This window comes from Olea europaea, unplaced genomic scaffold (assembly GCF_002742605.1).
Source record: "Olea europaea var. sylvestris unplaced genomic scaffold, O_europaea_v1 scaffold1384, whole genome shotgun sequence".
Lineage (NCBI taxonomy): Eukaryota > Viridiplantae > Streptophyta > Magnoliopsida > Lamiales > Oleaceae > Olea > Olea europaea.
Window position 1 is genome coordinate 102,448 of NW_019231356.1, and position 19,353 is coordinate 121,800.

The 19,353-nt window shown below is 31.6% G+C and overlaps 1 protein-coding gene across 1 annotated transcript; it reads left to right on the forward strand.

Annotated features, from left to right (window-relative positions):
• The first annotated feature begins 12,374 nt into the window (after positions 1 to 12,374).
• Positions 12,375 to 13,016, forward strand: LOC111375533. The gene has a single exon (XM_022998369.1). It carries the CDS (start codon positions 12,375 to 12,377, stop codon positions 13,014 to 13,016), a length of 642 nt encoding a protein of 213 aa, XP_022854137.1.
• The last annotated feature ends 6,337 nt before the right edge of the window (positions 13,017 to 19,353 follow it).

Below are 19,353 nucleotides of genomic sequence, written 5' to 3' on the forward strand. Positions count from 1 at the left end.
TGTTTTCTGAAAAGATCGATGTGTGTTATCCTATAATATATCGTCATCGCATATGTACTTGTTCTTGATTGTTCATTGTTGAATATTTTCTTTTATTTGAGTGTTCTTGATGTTAGCCCCGGTGAGTACATGGAACGGGTATGGTATGTTTTTCAAGTTGGAAACATGAGGTAAGGTCTGTGATCCAATTTTATTGGCTACCTTAATTATGCAAATGTTAACTATGTGTTTTGATTGCTTGCAGATTTATTGGGCATCAAAGTGGAGATTTGTTGAGTTTTTTGATATCCAATAAATCTAGGCTAAGATGTTAATGTGGATTAATATATTTCGTAGGTACTGGCTGATGAATGAAACAAGTCCAACAACTAAGTTCATGAGCTCCATCCAGTCTAATTGTATTCCCTTTTGGATAGCTTGAATCTTGGCCCGTTTAAGCCCCTTATAGGTCCAACTTAAAGCCTAACCCTTATAAGGCTATAACCCTAGCCACTTTCTTGTGTGATTTTGTGAGAAAATAGTGGAAATTCAACTGTCCCTTGGTGTGTGGAAAAAAGCCCTTTGAAGTGCTAAAATTGGTTGATTACTTTGTTTAATTAGTGGTTCCTTCATATCCTACCTTTCTGGTCTTTTCGCCTTGCTTTTGTGGCCACAAAACATCACCGTTTCTTGTCCTTCGTGGGTAAGATTGAATAATAACTGAGGTGAATTATATTGGTTGTGGATCGGAGCTAGTTGGATTAGTTGTTGGTAGAGAAAAGGTACATTGGACTGAGCTCAAAAAATACCAATTTGAAGATCTTTGGAGAGAGTTTCGGCAACAAGTGACGGAGTGTCAACATAGTTCTCTATAGAAATCAACCACTCATCCTCGCCATTGGTAATGTTGTCGCTTGATTCTTGTGATTTTGTGCGAATTTGAGGGATTTCAACACTTTGATTATCTTCTGTGGCTCCAACTGTTGTCATCCCTTGGACGTGGCATGAATTTGAGTCAGCACATATTATTAGCAGCTTGTTTGATAAAATTTTATAAACTAGTCGACATTTAATTTTAAACACATATTTCATGGGATCCACAACGTTTATCAACTTTTCAACTATACATTTCATAACTTTTATCAAAATCTATTCATTTTTTTATCAAATGTTTTGTCCCGTCATATGCTTCGAGACAAAAAAGAAAAAAAAATACATGAATGAATATTTAATACTAGAATGAGGACAGGTCTGGCAACTTCGTAAGTATTCCAGACTAGGAACCAAGTAACATTTATTTCGAAAGCTGGGGTTATCCCAACAACAAGGGAATAACATGATATGATACACTTTTACAAGAAATTGATACACGTATTAATATTTGGATGCCAAATAAACTTGCAATGCCGTCACCAATATTCATCATCCCAACTACTAGTGGGCTATTATGTCGGTTATCTTTCATATTGAAGAATTCAATTATCCAAATAAATTAGAATTTTGGCGAAGAATTGTTGCATTTGTGAGATGACAATAATCAAATTGGAATTAGAACCTGGCGAGAATTTCGAAAAACTTTATTGAAATGCAACAAAAGATTAGATAATATGCAATAGAGATTAGTTGTAAAATGTGTCTACATTAACAATTAGGCATAATTTGAAACAATATATAAGGTAGAGAAAAATGTAACGAGTAAGAACAATATTTAATGAAAATCCCTCAAGTGAGGTGGGGCAAAGTGGGGGTACCTTCTGATTCCAGGGATGATAAGCAGCAAACTTGTATTTCCAAGAGTCTTGCGAAATATAGTGTTAGAATAAAAAGATGTTTGTTAATTGTGATAACATATGAATCAATTTCTTGTATTTATACTTGTTATAAGAAGGGAATATCTTGGACGAACTTAATTTTGTACGATTACTTTAGAAAACTTCCTACTGAATTTTCAGTAAATTATAAGCATAGAATAATAGTACGCAGTAAAGATTATGCATTTCACAGAGAATTTCATCTTTCACCCTCATAAGTTATTATTTTGTCTGTTCTTTAAAAAAAAAAAATCTTTTTTTCCTTCTCTTCTCAATTTTAATTGTGTAAAACAATAGTAAAACTGTATATACTTAATTAAAATACATTGAGAAGTCAAGCAAGATTACAAGTATCGATACTTTAGAGCTTCTTTGGGAAATTATTTCTCAAAAGTATCTTTAATCACATATTTTATTGGAAATTTCCTTATAAAAATTATTTTTCCACTTGAAAAAACTCTCCCAAACAAGCTCTTAATTTGAACACAAGCAAAATAAAAATAAACTACTTTCCTCTTGTTTTGAAAAATATATTTTTGAAAATAGCTTACCAAATGTGTTTTTAGTTTTTTAAAAAATTGAAAACGAAAAACGGTCCGAAAACGTCAAACCAAACACTACCTTACATTTTTAATATCATTTTGAAATATTCATGGCCTAATTTTACACGTGTTTTATGGTGCGCAAAATGGCCAATCGTAACAAATGTCATGATGCGTCAAAGTAGATTGTTTCAAACTAGTATTTTGAGTTCTGATAACCTGCTGACTTTAATAATTCTTTGACAATTGTGCGCTTTTCGAATCTATAAACATGTTGAATGATCTAAATAAATGTCAAAAATAATTAAACGTTTGTCAAACATGTGATGTACAACTCATCTTTTTAAAAAATATATTTTATTCACGTTTATTATTTTTTTACAACAAATTTCTCAAACAAATATTATGACGCATTAAAATTAACCGTTTCAAATTAGTATTTTTCAATCTAATTTACATTATTTTTTTAAAAATTATTACTTAGGATATGGCATCAATAGGAATGTCAATGAGCTTAGTCGAACCGACTTGCAAGTTGAAACTCGAGGCCTGGGCTCGGCTCGAGTAAATAGCAACGGGCTTCTTTCGAGCTCGAGCTAGGCCGAGCAAAAGCTCAACAAAAAGAATGTGGCTCGGGCTTTAGCGAGCCGAGCCAGCTAGCTTTTTTTTTTGTGACAAATCTAACATTTTTGAAAGGATTTAAAAATCGAGTAACTTATATAAATTGTAAATAAAATAAAAGTTATAATTTATAATCCTCTTTATTTTTTCGAGCTTCAGAACGACTACAATTAATATAGATCCATAGGCCGAATTAAGAGGCTGTTTGGTTGTGATTTTTAGAAGCCAAAAAAGTGCTTTTTTTTTTTTCCTTTTTTTCTAGAATGGGGGGCCCACACAAGAAACAACCAGTCAATTAAAACGGTTGCCAACGGGAAGAATTTCATTGCCAACGGCCATATTTTGGCTGAAAATTTCTGCCAAGCACTGCCTAAAATTGTACACTAATAGAATGTTGGAGCAACAACTCAAATCTATGTGAGGTGGAAAAAAAAAATCTCGCAATGAACCCAACGTTGGGTTCTTAAGTCCAACGAATAAATTTTATTTTAAGTAAATGACATTAAATTTGTTTAGTCCTTTTTTTTTCTTTTTTTTTTCCTCTGCATGTGTAAGAATACATCTATATATATATTTCCACCCTACACGGGCAGCTTCTGGGAGAATTTTTTGGTGGCTGCCCTATTTTTCTCCAAAAGCCCAATTTAGTTAATTCCAAATTGAGGCCCAATTAATAAAATATTTTCTCCAAGTCATCAAACTTTTAAGTTAATGCAATGTAGTCCTTGAATTCCTCAATTGTGCAATCAATTGCCTCTTCAATTTTCCTAGTGTTGAATTTGATCTTCAATTTTGCGTCCAATAGTCAATCTGTTCTTCATCCTTTCCAATTACTTCAAACGGGCCCTTTACTAAAAACAAAAGAAAATTAACCTAAGTTAAATAGAAATTAACAATTTGATGACTTAAAAGTTTAATAATGTGGTATAAATAAATACACAAATTGCGCTTATCAATGTTAAACCAAAGTTATGTCACAAAATCTATACTTGTATCAAAAGATCTCTGCTTAAAATTCATTTTAGTTTCACTATTTAACAACTTGATGAAAAAACTTGGGTTCATTATTATTAACATAATATTATATGTTCTTTTACATATTTGGTAAGGTAGACAGCATAATACTAAACAAAATTAAAGAAAAAAAGGATCGAATTTTTTATTATTATCATATGTAGTCAAGTGTAATAATGCATAATACATATTTACATAAATGTTTTTATGGTCTCCTTTGCTAATCTCTTTCGCAGTTATTGTAGTGCCCCGAAAATTTTATAAAATAAACTTAATTGTTCTACATACATACATATTAAACTACACACAATTTCATTTAAGTTTGGAGCATAGTTATTAAACCCAACCCAATAGTCGACCCAAGAAAATCATCGGGTCGCCGGGTTAGTGGTTCAACCGATGACTTGGTGGTTAAACCAATGGATCATTGTTAAATTGTAATTTTAATTAAAATATATTTTGGAAGTAAAAAAGAACTATTTTGCTAATTCTAAATATATATGTTTGACTCCTCATATATGACCACAGATCACAAATTTCCCAAATGATCGAGGAAATGAAATATAACCTTGGAAGCCAAGGTTTGAACCATTCTCGGTCTAAACCGATTGATCCGATTTTAATAACTGTGGGTTATACTTTGTGAATGACGATTATTTTTTTATTTTTTTTAAATAATAAAGAAGTCTTGAATAGTTTGTTATATTTCACAAAAATAATGAACATCTTCTTCCAAATTTTTACGTACAATTGATATTATAAAAGATTTTTAAGTTATTCTATTAGCAATAGAAGTTTAGTGGAATGGTTGAAATTCTTGAAAACAAGTGATATATATCATAGTATGAAGCATTAAGACAACTACCAACTGTATATATATATATATATATATCAATTAATTTGGTAAGTTGTTAAATAGATTTTATGAAAAAATTACAACATAATGAAAATCGTCGAACAAATGTTAGCACTTAGAGTTTGGATGAGCAAAAAATTTCAGTTACACATATTGTTTAAAAGAATTGTATACTTGATTTCTAGACGAGTTTTAGTACAATATTAAAGTTCAACTTGAACAAGAAAAAATATGAAGGCGTACATGTTTGTTCATCAAAATCTCGCAAGCATACAAGTTCGTTGTATAAGTAATAATCGTGATGAGAGAGTTATATTCCTACAGGGAATAAGGATCAGTTTTAGTATATTTGATATATTTAAATTCGTATTTGTAACTAAAAGACGATCGAAGGAATAGCTAAATAATTTTTATAACTAAAACTTGTGAAAATAATTAAAATTGGTTTAAAAATTCAAATGTGTGAACATATTGGATTTCCGATGCCACTGATCAATTCTTAGTTCTAATTCTCAACCAATAATAATTATCTCAATTTATGCAATTACGACGATCGATAATTCCACTATTATTTATTATTCTTTCCCAAGATATAATAAACCTATAAATACCACGAGACAATCCTATTCCTAGTCTGACTTCATATGGTAAACATGCATTGACATTTAGGATTATCACATAAGATCGCACATGCCACAAATATTATTCCTAATATTTATTGCCCGTGTATTTCAATAATAGTGTTCTACCTCCTGTAAGTTTTTCAATATTACGAATAAACAACTTATTGTCCTAATGGTGCGCAAACACTAAAACAATATAAATAGACATATTAATGGAATCACAACGCAAGAATTAACATAAAAACATAGGTCTCGAATTAAAACTAAAAATTAAACAATTTTGTCATCATCCAATACATGAAATTATTTAGCCTAACATAATGTTGGGATCATAGTATGAAGCATTAAGACAACTACCAACTGTATCTCAGTGGTCCGTAATGAGTGTTGATTGCTAAAGGTCAAGGGATCAATTCCCCATATCATAAAAATTGGGTCATTAACAATAAACCGCCGAGTTAATTCAAACCGATTTACCGATTCTTTATTAAAATCGGCCGATTTGTCCGGTCTTAGACCGATTTGAATGTTGAATAGTCCCCACATGAGACTCGGACCGGACCATGGTCCAATTCACCGGGTTTTTGGTTGAACCGGTTGGTCCGGTCCGAGTTTAATAACTATGGTTTGGAGTTAATTATGGCTAATGGGACAGGTGGTCCAACGACAACACGTACCTCATTTGTCTTTAGCAATTGTTGCAATTAAATATAATGCATGCAAGTCAATTTTTTTAATTGTGTTGGTACTAATATTATCGTTTGAATTGGCATCTAAATTAAATTATTATGTTGACTTTAGTGAATAAAAGGATTCATTTTTTATATATGAAGAGAATTGGTCAATTGTCAAGTTGTACTTTTTGTAATTATTCCTTTTAATTTATTTATGATTAACCATAATTCTTTTAGTAATTTGGGATTGGATTACGTGTTTAATATAAAGTTTAGGGAAATTAGCCGTGCTGATGTCCACCTTATTTGGAAGGTCATTCACATGTATTTGGTAGGAGAAAATCTTGCCGTAGTGCTAGAAATTTATTCTACTTTACTATAATAATTACATGGTTAATCAAATAATTGTAGAAAAATTTGGGGCGTCACAGAATGGTACAAGAGCAAAGGCCTACTTTCCTGTAGACTTAGAAAGGCATGAAATGTTTTCCACTGCCTAGTTATTATAAGGAATTTCATTTTAAGTATACTTTAATTCTTCCATATTGTGATTTCATTTTACGTATATTTTATTTATTCCATACTGTGATTACATTTTGAAAAAAAAAAAAAAAAAAATTCAAGTGAACAGTGCTCGGTACTGTTCATGTGAACAGTGACCACATTTTTAAAAAAAAGACTTTGCTACAAGTACATTGGAGGCTACATAAGAGTGTCCATAATGGACACCCGACGGCCCCCTATTGCAGGGAGCTCCTGGCCCACCGGCACCCCCTCCAATAGGGGGCCGCCGGATGTCCATTATAGACACCTTTATGTAGCCGCCAATGTTCAACAAGGATTATCCTTTAAAAAATGTCTACTGTTCACTGAACAGTGACCACCCCTGTTATGTTAAAAATAAATAAATAAATAAAATGTGACAAATTTTTTTCCTGTAAAAAAGGTAGATATTAATTGTTTTATGTGTTAAAAGGGGCTCTAAATTGATTCGAACGTGATTCTAAATGATGGTTTTATGTGCTTATTTCTAGTAACTTCTATTCCTTGACATTTCCATGCAAGGAAATTTCTAAATAAATATGATCAAATTATTTTTTTATGATAAAAAATTAAAGGATAATGCTTTTGAAAAATATTGAATATGTAAGAATTTGAAAGATTCTTGGCACTTGTCGCTCACCATTCAACCATTCTCCGATGGATCCTAGGTATGAAATGAAATGTCATTCATTTAAAATGATTATGAGTTTTCTTACTTCATGCTATCAAGAGTATGTCAATCAAGTATTTAAAACTTTTAAAATGGTTGAGGTAATTTCGAGGAAGAAATTATTGTAAGGGCGTGAGACTGTAACGCCTCGGAAATTTTAGAATAAATTTGTTTTCAGGAGTAGGATTTTGTAACGCCACACTATTATTTTTCGTGATTATAATGTCTATTTAAATTAATTGCATTAATATTATTTAGATCTTGTCGTGACTAACCATACGTTGCAGTGGAATGTATCTAGTCGCCCTAAATGATCGACGTGCCAACTAAAACTCATTTTGATATGCTTATAATTCAATTAAACATATTAATGCATTAAATGAAATTTATTTTACAATAAGCTCAATGTTATAATTTGCTATTAGATATATTGAACTTAGACTTAACCATAATGATATTTGTATCTTTTTCGTTAATCTAGATAAATTTTTAATTGAGTTTATAATTAGACCGTAAATAAGGTAATGAACCAGCCAACAAGTTAACATACTGGATTTGATGAAATTGCTAATTAGTTTATTAGCACGATTTTTACCCTTAAATATAGTGTCCTAAAATTTGAATGAAAACCTTTCACTTCATTTACTAAAATAAAATAAAAATCTTTCCATCCACTTATGTTTCACGTTCCTGGAATTTTATTGGCCCTAGAATAGTTAATTTATTTTTATGTACTTTCCTAATTAAATTCTTTTTCTATTGATTTGAATTGGTAAAGACTAATTTAAGGTGTTATTTAAGTAAATGAGGTAAAAATTGGATGTTAAAATTTATTAGCATAAATTGTGCCTAATTATCTATCATTAGGCCGAAAATGAAGACTTTTTACCTAGTTAGATCAACGCCTTTAAAATAATTTAATAGTATAAAAAGGGAGCCTTATTAATTAAATTAGCACCAATTACACTAGTAGTGAAGACTTCTCACTTACTTTTGCAAATTGTGCTACACTCCCATTGAAGCTACTGCCGACCCACGTTCACACCCTCAAAGTATCCAAAATCTTGTTTTTGCTTGGCAATAGTTTCCACAACTTTCTCAGCATATGGTCACGGCAACAATGAATGGTTTTGAGAATATGAATTTCTTACTTCCAACAATTTTATTGTCAAACAAGGCAGGATGCTTTGTGCAAGTTGTCCCGTCCTTTCAATATTTTAATTTTTCTTGTGTGATTTATTTCATGAAATGCTAATTGACCTGCGGGTCCCTATGGAATGAAATGAAAATAAATGTGAGATCGCTTTTGGGTCTTCTCAAATGTGTCAGAGCTTTCGATTGATCACCGATTGCTCTTGACGAAATGATGGTATGAAATGTTATGAATTCATGTTCTAAAAGTTATCATATTGTTTGGATTCACGTATCCGAGTGAGTATAAATTACCCACTCCTTCAATTTTAACACCCTAGGTTAGGTCGGTCGACGGAGATGGTGGCTGAGCAGTGCGCGGGTTGCCAAGTAAAGAAGATTTTCAAGAAAATATTTAAGAATAATTCTGTTAGGATTTTTTCCCCTTAATTCCATTTAATGCTCTAAATTCTATGACACTGTTATTTTATTTTCAAATAAATTAAAGGTTTTAAATTTTCAGTTAAATATTTCCGCTTCAAGTATGTTTATGAAATGATATTGTTAACACCCCAATATTTAAGTTGATAAAATTTGGGGCATCAATAACGCCCCAAATTTTATCGACTTAAATTTTGGGGTGTTACCGATATTATTTCATAAACGTACTTGATGCAGAAATATTTTATTGAGAATTTAAAACCTTATTTGAACTCTTAAATACTAAATAAACGTAGAGTCATAAAGTTTAGAACATAAAATGGAAATGAAGAAAACATACTAAATACTCTTATCAAATTTATTTGTGATCTTTTTCTTAAAAACTTTTACTTGGCAGCCAGTGCACCGCCCAGTCACCATTCACGTTAACCATACTGACCTGAAATGTTAAAATTTGAAGGAATGAGTAAATTTACTCAGTAGGATACGTGCGTCCAAACAATACGATAACTTTTGAAACATGAATTTATAACATTCCATACCATCATTTTATCAAGAGCAATCGGTGATCAATCGAAAGCTCTAACACATTTGAGAAAACCCGAAGGCGATCTCACATTTCATTTCATTTCATTTCATTTCATTGGGATCCACAGGTCAATTAGCATTTCATGAGATAAATCATGCCAAAAAATTACAATATTGAAAGGACGAAACAACTTGCACATAATATCCTACCTTGTTTGACTATAAATTTGTTGAAAGTAAGAAATTCATATTCTCAAAACCATTCATTGTTGTCGTGACTATATATGCTAAGAAAATTGTGGAAAATATTGCCAAGTAAAAACAAGATTTTGGATACTTTGAGGGTGTGAACGTGGGCCGACAGTAGCTTCAATGGGAGTGTAGCACAATTTGCAAAAGTAAGTGATAAGTCTTCATTTTAAATCTAATGACAGCTAACTAGTGTAATTGGTGCTAATTTAATTAATAAGGCCCCCCTTTTTATAATATTAAATTATTTTAAAGGCGTTGATCAAACTAGGTAAAAAGTCTTCATTTTCGGCCTAATGATAGATAATTAGGCACAATTTATGCTAATAAATTTTAACACCAATTTTTACCTCATTTACTTAAATAACACCTTAAATAAGTCTTTACCAATTCAAATCAATAGAAAAAGAATTTATTTAGGAAAGTACATAAAATAAATTAACTATTCTAGTGCCAATAAAATTCCAGGGACGTGAAACATAAGTGGATGGAAAGATTTTTATTTTATTTTAGTTAACTCGTTGGCTGGTTCATTACCTTATTTACGGTCTAATTATAAACCCAATTAAGAATTTATCTAGATTAACGAAAAGAAACAAATATCATTATGGTTAAGTCTAAGTTCAATATATCTAATAGCAAATTATAACGTTGAGCTTATTATAAAATAATTTTCACATAATGCATTAATATGTTTAATAGAATTATAAGCATATCATAATGAGTTTTAGTTGGCACGTCAATCATTTAGGGAGACCAGATACATTCCACTGCAAAGTGTGGTTTGTCACGACAAAATCTAAATAATATTAATGCAATTAATTTAAATAAACATGATAATCACGAGAAATAATAGTGTGGCGTTGCAAAATCCTACTCCTTAAAACAAATTTATTCTAAAATTTTTGGGGCATTAATTGATAATTCTAGGTAATGATCCCCAAATTTTTCTACAATTATTTGATTAACCATGTAATTACTATCGTAGAGTAGAATAAAATTCTAGCACTAAGGCAAGATTTTCTCCTACCAAATACATGTGAATGAACTTCCAAGTAAGGTGGACATGAACGAGGCTAATTTCCCTAAACTTTATATTAAACACGTAATCCAATCCCAAATTACTAAAAGAATTATGGTTAATCATAAATAAATTAATTCCCCCCCCCCCATCTGAAAGCCTTTTAATTGCACGTTACTCAAATTGACAAAGCGAAAAACAGTATTTCAAAGCATTCTAGATTTTTATTTTTATTTTTTAAATGTGGTGGTTAGTCACTGTCATGCATCCATTCATGTATTTATCCTTTAATTAAAAAAAAATTTCTACAAGTTATGATGCATTAAAATTTCCCAACTGCCTATTGTATGTTTCATTACCCATACATATAAATCAAAGTGCAAGCTTCAGCAAAAAAAATTTTGTATTCATATATTTGTAAACCTGTTAACAAGAAATGAAAAGTTCGATAAACATTCTTTTAAACAAGAATTTTAACGAGGTTCTTGGCACCTGGCATCCACCAATCAACTACCATCTGGCGGACTGAAGGTATTACTTAATATGTTTTATTTAAATTTAATTCTGAGCATGAGGTATACATTCTTATACTTGATACGAGAAATGTTCGAAATGAGATGAATTATTATAGTATAAAATGCAAACATGATGTTAAACATATTTGTTTCTTCCATTTTATGAATTATTTTTCTCATATACTTTTAATGAACTACGGATAGAAGTATGATATTTAATGTTATCTACATAATGAGTTATGCAAGCATGAAAGCTAATATGTTATCACTAATAAAACATTAAGCATAATTGGGTTTGGCATGTATGTGACAGACATGGCTAGAACTATAGAGACGGCTAGGAAGACAATACTTGTAGGGCTGTTCTAAACCATAGGGCGACAGTCATCCAAGCCTACGTAAATTTTAAAGCAGACCCGACTCACACCCTTATTGAATATGTGGAGGAGGTCTATGCTAGGTGGGCTACAACAAGAGGTATAGGACAGGAGATTACATCTCTCCAAGCTGTTAACAATCTTATCCATACACTGCCACCTTAGTGAGGAGATATAGGCATTGTGGTTAGGGACGAAATATTAGAGGGTCACCCTCCAGAGCACCAAGAAAGAATTGAGTTCCAACTGTATTGTGAAACCTTCCTAGATAGGTGGATCTCTACACTCAAGCTGAACCCGAGCCAGAGGAAGACCCAGAAGAGGAGCCAAATTATGAATCTAAGTCGGAGCCAAAAAAATGAACTGGAATACGTAATAGGACCAGGGCCAGAACTAGAGCATGAGCCAGAGTTCGAACTAGACCCTGAACTAGAGGTTGACCAAGAATTTGAGCCTAAGTCATGTATAACCTTGGATGATGAAGCCCCTCTACCTAGGCTTCGCATCATTTAAAATGGTTGGACAGGCAAAGATGAAGACTAGTGATCTAGAGATATTTTAGTTTAAATAAATGATCTCGTCCAAAAAAGGGGGGGAATGTAATCAGTATTTGGAATAATCCATGGGTTTTCTTTTTCATCATCTATGATTTAGTTCTCTCAATCGTCCCCCATGTATTCTAGGATTTAAAATCTTATGAAACTGAGTTTTTCATTCGAATATGTTGAGATGTTGTTGACTATTTCTAAAATGAAATTTATTTGGTTGATTTAAAGGAAATGGCACGTCAACCAACACAAGCCGCTATGTTTAAGGATTTGTTGAGAGCTGTGCAAGATCTTGGTAGGCAGCTAACACAAGTGCCCCCTCAGAATGTACAAACTAACTCCAATACAACGAGTTTTGTTGTGGAGCAGTTTCGTCGTTATAAGCCCCCTACCTTTAACGGGATGGCTGGTCCTTTGGCAACCGAGGAATGGATAAGGAGTTTGGAACGAACCTTCAAGCACCTCAGCTACACTGATGCCCAAAAGCTTTTATGTGCGGAGTTCATGCTAGTGGATGCAACAGGCCACTGGTGGGAGTCCGCTTCACGCACTAGGATTGAGACACAACAAAGCAACCTTACTTGGGCATGTTTCAAGGAAGATGTGATGGAAAAATACTTCCCACAAGCCCTAAGAGATCGTAAGGAGACGAAATTTCTACAACTTAAGCAAGGAAAGATGGCATTGATTGACTATGAGAAGAAGTTTGAACAACTTTCTAGGTACGCGACACATCTAGTAGATACAGAGCAAAAGAAAGCCAGAAGGTTCGAACTCGGACGTCGCTCAGAAATTGGAGGAATCATGGCATCTCATGAATTCATCACGTATAGTCAGGTTCTACAACGAGTCATGCAATTTCAAATCGATTAGAAATTGATCAGACAATGCGAGAAACTACTGAGATTTCAAGAAAGAAGAAATGGAATGGACCGAATGAGGGTAAAGGAAATGGACAAAACAAGAAGACTAGCTCTGAAAGGTGGTCAAGGTTAAGCAAGCCGAATAATGTTCTTACTCTATGCCCTAAGTGTAATAAGACCCATGGACGCGAGTGTTGGTATGGAAAGAATATGTGCTACCGATGTGGAAAGCATGGTCATATTGCTACGAAATGTCATGAACCCCACCACAGGACAACGAACAAAGCAAAAAGGGAGCAGCCAGAGTGTTTGCCTTAACCCAATAAGAGGAAATTAACAATTAAGACATCATAGCAGGCACCCTATCAATATTAGCACTACATGCTTATGTTCTTATGTACGCCTGGCTGCTCATTCCTTATTTACTAGTACTAAGTCTTGTTCTAGAAGTTACTACCCCATTAGACAATTCATTTAATACCAATCAATGGCTAGGACAATCAAGACGAATGGACAAAATTTATAGTTAACATATGACTTTTAGATATGAAGTATTTCCCTTTATACCATCTTAGGAATAGATTGGTTGGAAAACCTTATGCGACGATACGATGCTTCGAGAAGAAGGTAAATTTTTCTTAGAAGTCCAAAGAAGAGGAGATCAAGGACTTTTCACCTACGTAGGAAAAAAATTTGAGGACAAAATTAATTTAATGAGGGGAGATTGTAGCGCCCCGAAAATTTTATAGAATAAACTTAATTGTTCTACATACATACATATTAAACTACACACAATTTCATTTGAGTTTGTGGTTAATTATGGCTAATGGGACAGGTGGTCCAACGACAACATGTACCTCATTTGTCTTTAGCAATTGTTACAATGAAATGTAATGCATGCAAGTCAATTTTTTTAATTGCGTTAGTACTAATATTATCGTTTCAATTGGCATCTAAATTAAATTTTTATGTTGACTTTAGTGAATAAAATGATTCTTTTTTTATATATGAAGAGAATTGATCAAATGTCAAGTAGTACTTTTTGTAATTATTCCTTTTAATTTATTTATGATTAACCATAATTCTTTTAGTAATTTGGGATTGGATTACGTGTTTATTATAAATTTTAGGGAAATTAGCCGTGTTGATGTCCATCTTATTTGGAAGGTCATTCACGTGTATTTGGTAGGAGAAAATCTTGCCTTAGTGCTAGAATTTTATTCTACTCTACTATAATAATTACATGGTTAATAAAATAATTGTAGAAAATTTTGGGGCGTCACAATTATTTACAAGTAAATGACAAATAGACTGAGCAATATATAAGTACGATGTAAGACTATGCCAATACTAGTGTTATATATAACACAAAATGCAATTACTTTAAACAACTTTAACAAAGCTTAGAATTGTGCTAGGAACTATCTTTTCAATTTCACAAGTTTGAAATATTAACATGCTAAATACAAGGAATTATTAAACCAAATAGATACGCCATGCAAATGTTTAAAAATAATTTAACCAATGTTTGATGGTGATTATTATGCAAAAATGATATTTTGAATAGCGATTTTTTTGGAGAATGTGTGATTAAAAATTTATGAAAAATTTTATATTTATATGCAAAATATTTTATCATGTAAATGTGTAGTTGAAAATAAGTATGAAAAATAAATTATTTTGTGTTAGAGGGAGTCAAACAAGGGCTTATTTATTTAGCCCATGTTTGGTTTAGATAAAAAAAAAAATTATTTTTATAGATTTTTGGTAAAAGTTAATGGAACGTGTAGTTTAAAAGTTGTGAGTTCTATGGAATATGTATATTAAAATTAATTACCGACTTTGACTTAGATTTTATTCAACTTTTTAATTGAACCAAATAAGAGTTTATTAATTTTGACGTTATGATTTTTCCTTTGTATTTTGTTGAAATTTTAAAACCAGAAGTAAAAATAGGAATATTTACTCTATACTATAGAAGGAAGATAAAAGCAAATTTGAGATCTATAAGAATGCAATTTTCATTTATCGATTGCATGGAGTTAATTATTATTAACTGTTCATTCATAAATGTTTAGTAAGGTGGATTAATAATATTATATATTATTAAAAAGGAAAAAAAATATCTATGTATATTTTATTCAAATTGTATACCAAACACGTTATTAGTGATAGCATTCAACACAATGGCGAATAAAATGGTTGGATCTTCTTCAACTAGTCAAGAAAAACATAATTAGATAACAAAATCGTATGATGGACTAGAGAATCAAAGCCTAATATTTATACGGAAGAAGGGATACAAAGGTAATAATATCTACGGCTGCAGAGATACAATTGTCATTCAATAATAAACTTATCATTTACAACACTCCACCTTGAATGATATATTACAAAATATCTGCATTCTAAAATCTTGTTCGATAAAAATCCAATGGGACAAAAAAATCAAACAAATGAAAAAAAGTACAGTTATTTTTTAGTATTAAAAATAAATGTTATCTCATTAAAATCTTATTAGAAAAATCTAGTGGGATAAAACCTAAGCGAAAGAAAAAGAGTACAGCTACTCCCCCGGATGTTGATCACTAAAAAAATTTTGAGTTGATGCATTCCAATATCATGAACCAATTTCTTGAATTAGATGTTGGCATTTTTGTGAATAAATTGGACACATTGTCACTTGAGTAAGTTTTTTGGATATCGATATCACCATTCTTTTAAAACTCATGTTTTTGAAAAAATATTTGTGAAATATGCTTCGTCATGTCACCTTTGATATATTCTCCTTTAAGTTGTGCAATACAAGATGTATTATTTTCATACAAAATTGTTGGATTATCAATTGTTGAAGTTAATCCGCATGGTACTTAGATATGATAGGTCATGTTCCTCACCATCCACATTATCGCTCTGTTTTATAGATTGCAATAATATCATAATATTTAAAGATGTTGCTGTCAAGGATTACTTCACAAATCTATATGATATAGTTATTCCTCCACATTTAAACACATATCCTATTTGTGGTCTAGCTTTATGTGAGTCGGGAGGATAACCTACATCTACATATCTCACTAAAGTGAATCCCGACTTTTTGAAAATATAATAATCCCAAGTCAATAGTGCCCTTTAGATAACGAAAAATGTGTTTAACACTATTCTAGTGTCTTTGAGTTGATGTAGAGTTATATCTTGTAAGGAGATTTACAGAAAAGGCTATATCGGGTCGAGTGTAATTTGCAAGATAAATTAATGTTCCAATTGTACTAAAATGTGGTATTTCAGGACTAATAACATTTTCTCCATCTTCAAGTGGATAAAATGGATCCTTTTTCACTTCAAGTAATCGAACGATCGTATGTGATGCAAATGGATGTCCATTATCCATATAAAAGCGCTTTAAAACAGTTTCTGTATATGTAGATTGATGAACAAATAATCCTTTTGAAAAATGTTCAATCTGCAACCCGAGACAAAATTTAATTTTTCCCAAACCTTTCATCTCAAATTTTTTTCCTTCATAAAATCAGATGTTTTATTGAGCTCTTCAGAAGTTCTAATTAAATTTAAATTATCAACATAAACTGTCACAATTGCAAATTTATTTTTTTTTTCTTTTATGAAAACATATAGGTAGATATCTTCATTTTTAAAACCTTCCTGCAACAAATATTTGCTAAAGCGATTATACCACATACGTCCATTTTATTTGGTCAATCATTACTTCGATTGATATATTTCGATGCATTTATTTTGATTTCTTGCTATATAATGTAGTGTATCATATGCAAAATTTTTGTCGACAATTTTTTCTTTTCGATTTTATTTCTTTTCCCATAAAAACATAATTTATTGAGATACCTCAAATTTCATTATTTTAGGTACTTGAACCTCATTTGAGATTTTATAATTTATTATGTCCAAATACTCATCAAAAGTATATGTGTAATCGCCCAAATCTACATACCTAGATTCAGAAGTATTAACATTTAATTTCTTCTTAGAGTTATAAATGCGGAAAATTGACTATAAATTTTTCTTTAACATAAAAATATTAACGACTTTCATTTAAGGAAAGAATTTAGAAAACTTTTATGTTTGATAAAAATACAAGATGATCGAATTAAATGTTAAACTTATTTCAACTTGAGTCAACATTAAATGTATCGATACCAAGTCAGTTTCACCACAAATAGTCCTCTCGAATCATCCTACCTTCATCTGAAATTAGAGAGGATAACGTGGGATGAACTGACACTCATTAAACAAACCTCGTGCATATAATGTATGATTATGATATGCACTCAAATTATTTAAGATAAAAGTTGTTACGTGTCGATACACTTGGCCGACCCATTGGGCCCATGGCCCACCCATGCCGAACAATGTAGCATCTCCGTCGAGGCCCTAAGTCAAGATTGACTAATACCAGCAAACAGCTCCTATGACGTAACCCTGATTCTGTGTGTTGAAGTGCAATAACCGAGATGGTATACATGGCCGAGGATCTTCATACCGAGGCCCATTACAACTGGCATCGCTTCTCTCCAAAGATCCAGTCTTACACAACGATTCTCTTTGAATGATTGATGGGACACATATCATGGAGTGCAAGTGTCTTGTCTTATTAAAGTAGTGACAGCTCTGCCAATTAATAAATGTATAGCATGTTAGGTGGTCAAACTTGATACCTACATTAGACATGTAAACTAACAAGATGAGGCCATGTGTACTCCCAACCGAGGGCCACGATCTAGTTTGTAATACTATAAATACTCCCCCATATACCCCATAAAAAGGCTAATGCAAGATTCAACACAAGAATAAATACAACCCAACATTCTTTACATTTTACTCGCTTGCAATATACACGAGTTCATATACAAGTCCTACAAACATCGGTTGGAAATTATTGTATAATAATTATGTAAATATCTCGTCAGATTCCAAACATTCTCGTCCCGCGCCTTTGAGTCGCTCCCACACCCTTGACCTATAATTCTAGACTGTTCACGTGTCTTAGCGTATTAGACCAGGTTTACGTGTGCATGGGTGGGTCCGGTATCTATTGACAACATATTCTAGGGTCAACAAAGTATTTATCAATATATATCCCATTTCTTTTATTTCTTTAAAAACTTAACTTTCACGTCATGAACTCACTTAGTGCATCGCCTAGCCAATCCAAATGCAGTAGACAACTATTATTTGGAACCCAATCAAATCCTACTAGTAATACCAAAAAGCGGTTAACATTAATATTATCATTGAACATTAAATATTGAACATTGGTCAGGCAGTCCCCCACGCCCCATTTTTCACTCACACTTTTCATGATGTAGACATACACCTCGTAACAAAACATTTGGGATACGTATCTTTTTAAAACATTCATTGACTCATTGACGTTTGAAAACTTTTATTTTTTTCTTGAAACTTCATGTATATTCATGGATGCATTAACGTCCATGAATATGTCATGATAAGCATTAATTATGTAAAATGTAATAATTAAATATCAAGTTCAAATAATAACAAAATTTTGTAACACATTTATATATTTAATGATGCAATGTACATAAGAAGACAATGAGATGTTTACTTACTTGAAATCCTTAGCAATTACTTTTAGAATGGCAAGTAAATATGTCCCTGGCTGCTCTTGAGGTCAACATGCCCAAAGATCTTAATTCATTACCATTAATTTAATAATAATGACTTCTACTTTATTTATTATTATAATATTAGATTAAATATATTATCCAATATTAAGTACCTTTAGAAAATTTAGCGAGTAATAGACGACAACAATCAAAAACTAGTAAAGGAAGAGTTAAATTTCAAAGGCTCCAAGAATTAGTGTGTTTTCTTTGATACCACCGCCTTTGATAATGAATTTACACCAAGATGTTTACAAACTATTACTAAAAAAATAAAAGTCACTAAAGAAAGGCTAATACAAAGACGACAAGAACGAAATAAACTAATCTTAAACGCTGATTTTAACTCCAAGGATTCTTATAATTAACATATTTTAGTATCATGTTTAAAACCTTGATTGAGGAAGTATACATAAATATTCAAATACGCTATCTGGGCAGATTTTAAAATAATAATTCTATTAGCCTAATTACAAGATAGTTAGTCTCAATGTTTAAGAACACAAAATTTATTAATCTCTATCTATATTGTAAATTATTGTACAATCTTTACCTATATAAACAAATATATGACCACATCAGCCAAATAGTAGAAATCAAAGAATGAAACAATAATTAATTATTAATATTTGGCACAAGAACAACCAAGAAAGGGATGATGTGGAGAAAAAATATATATATATA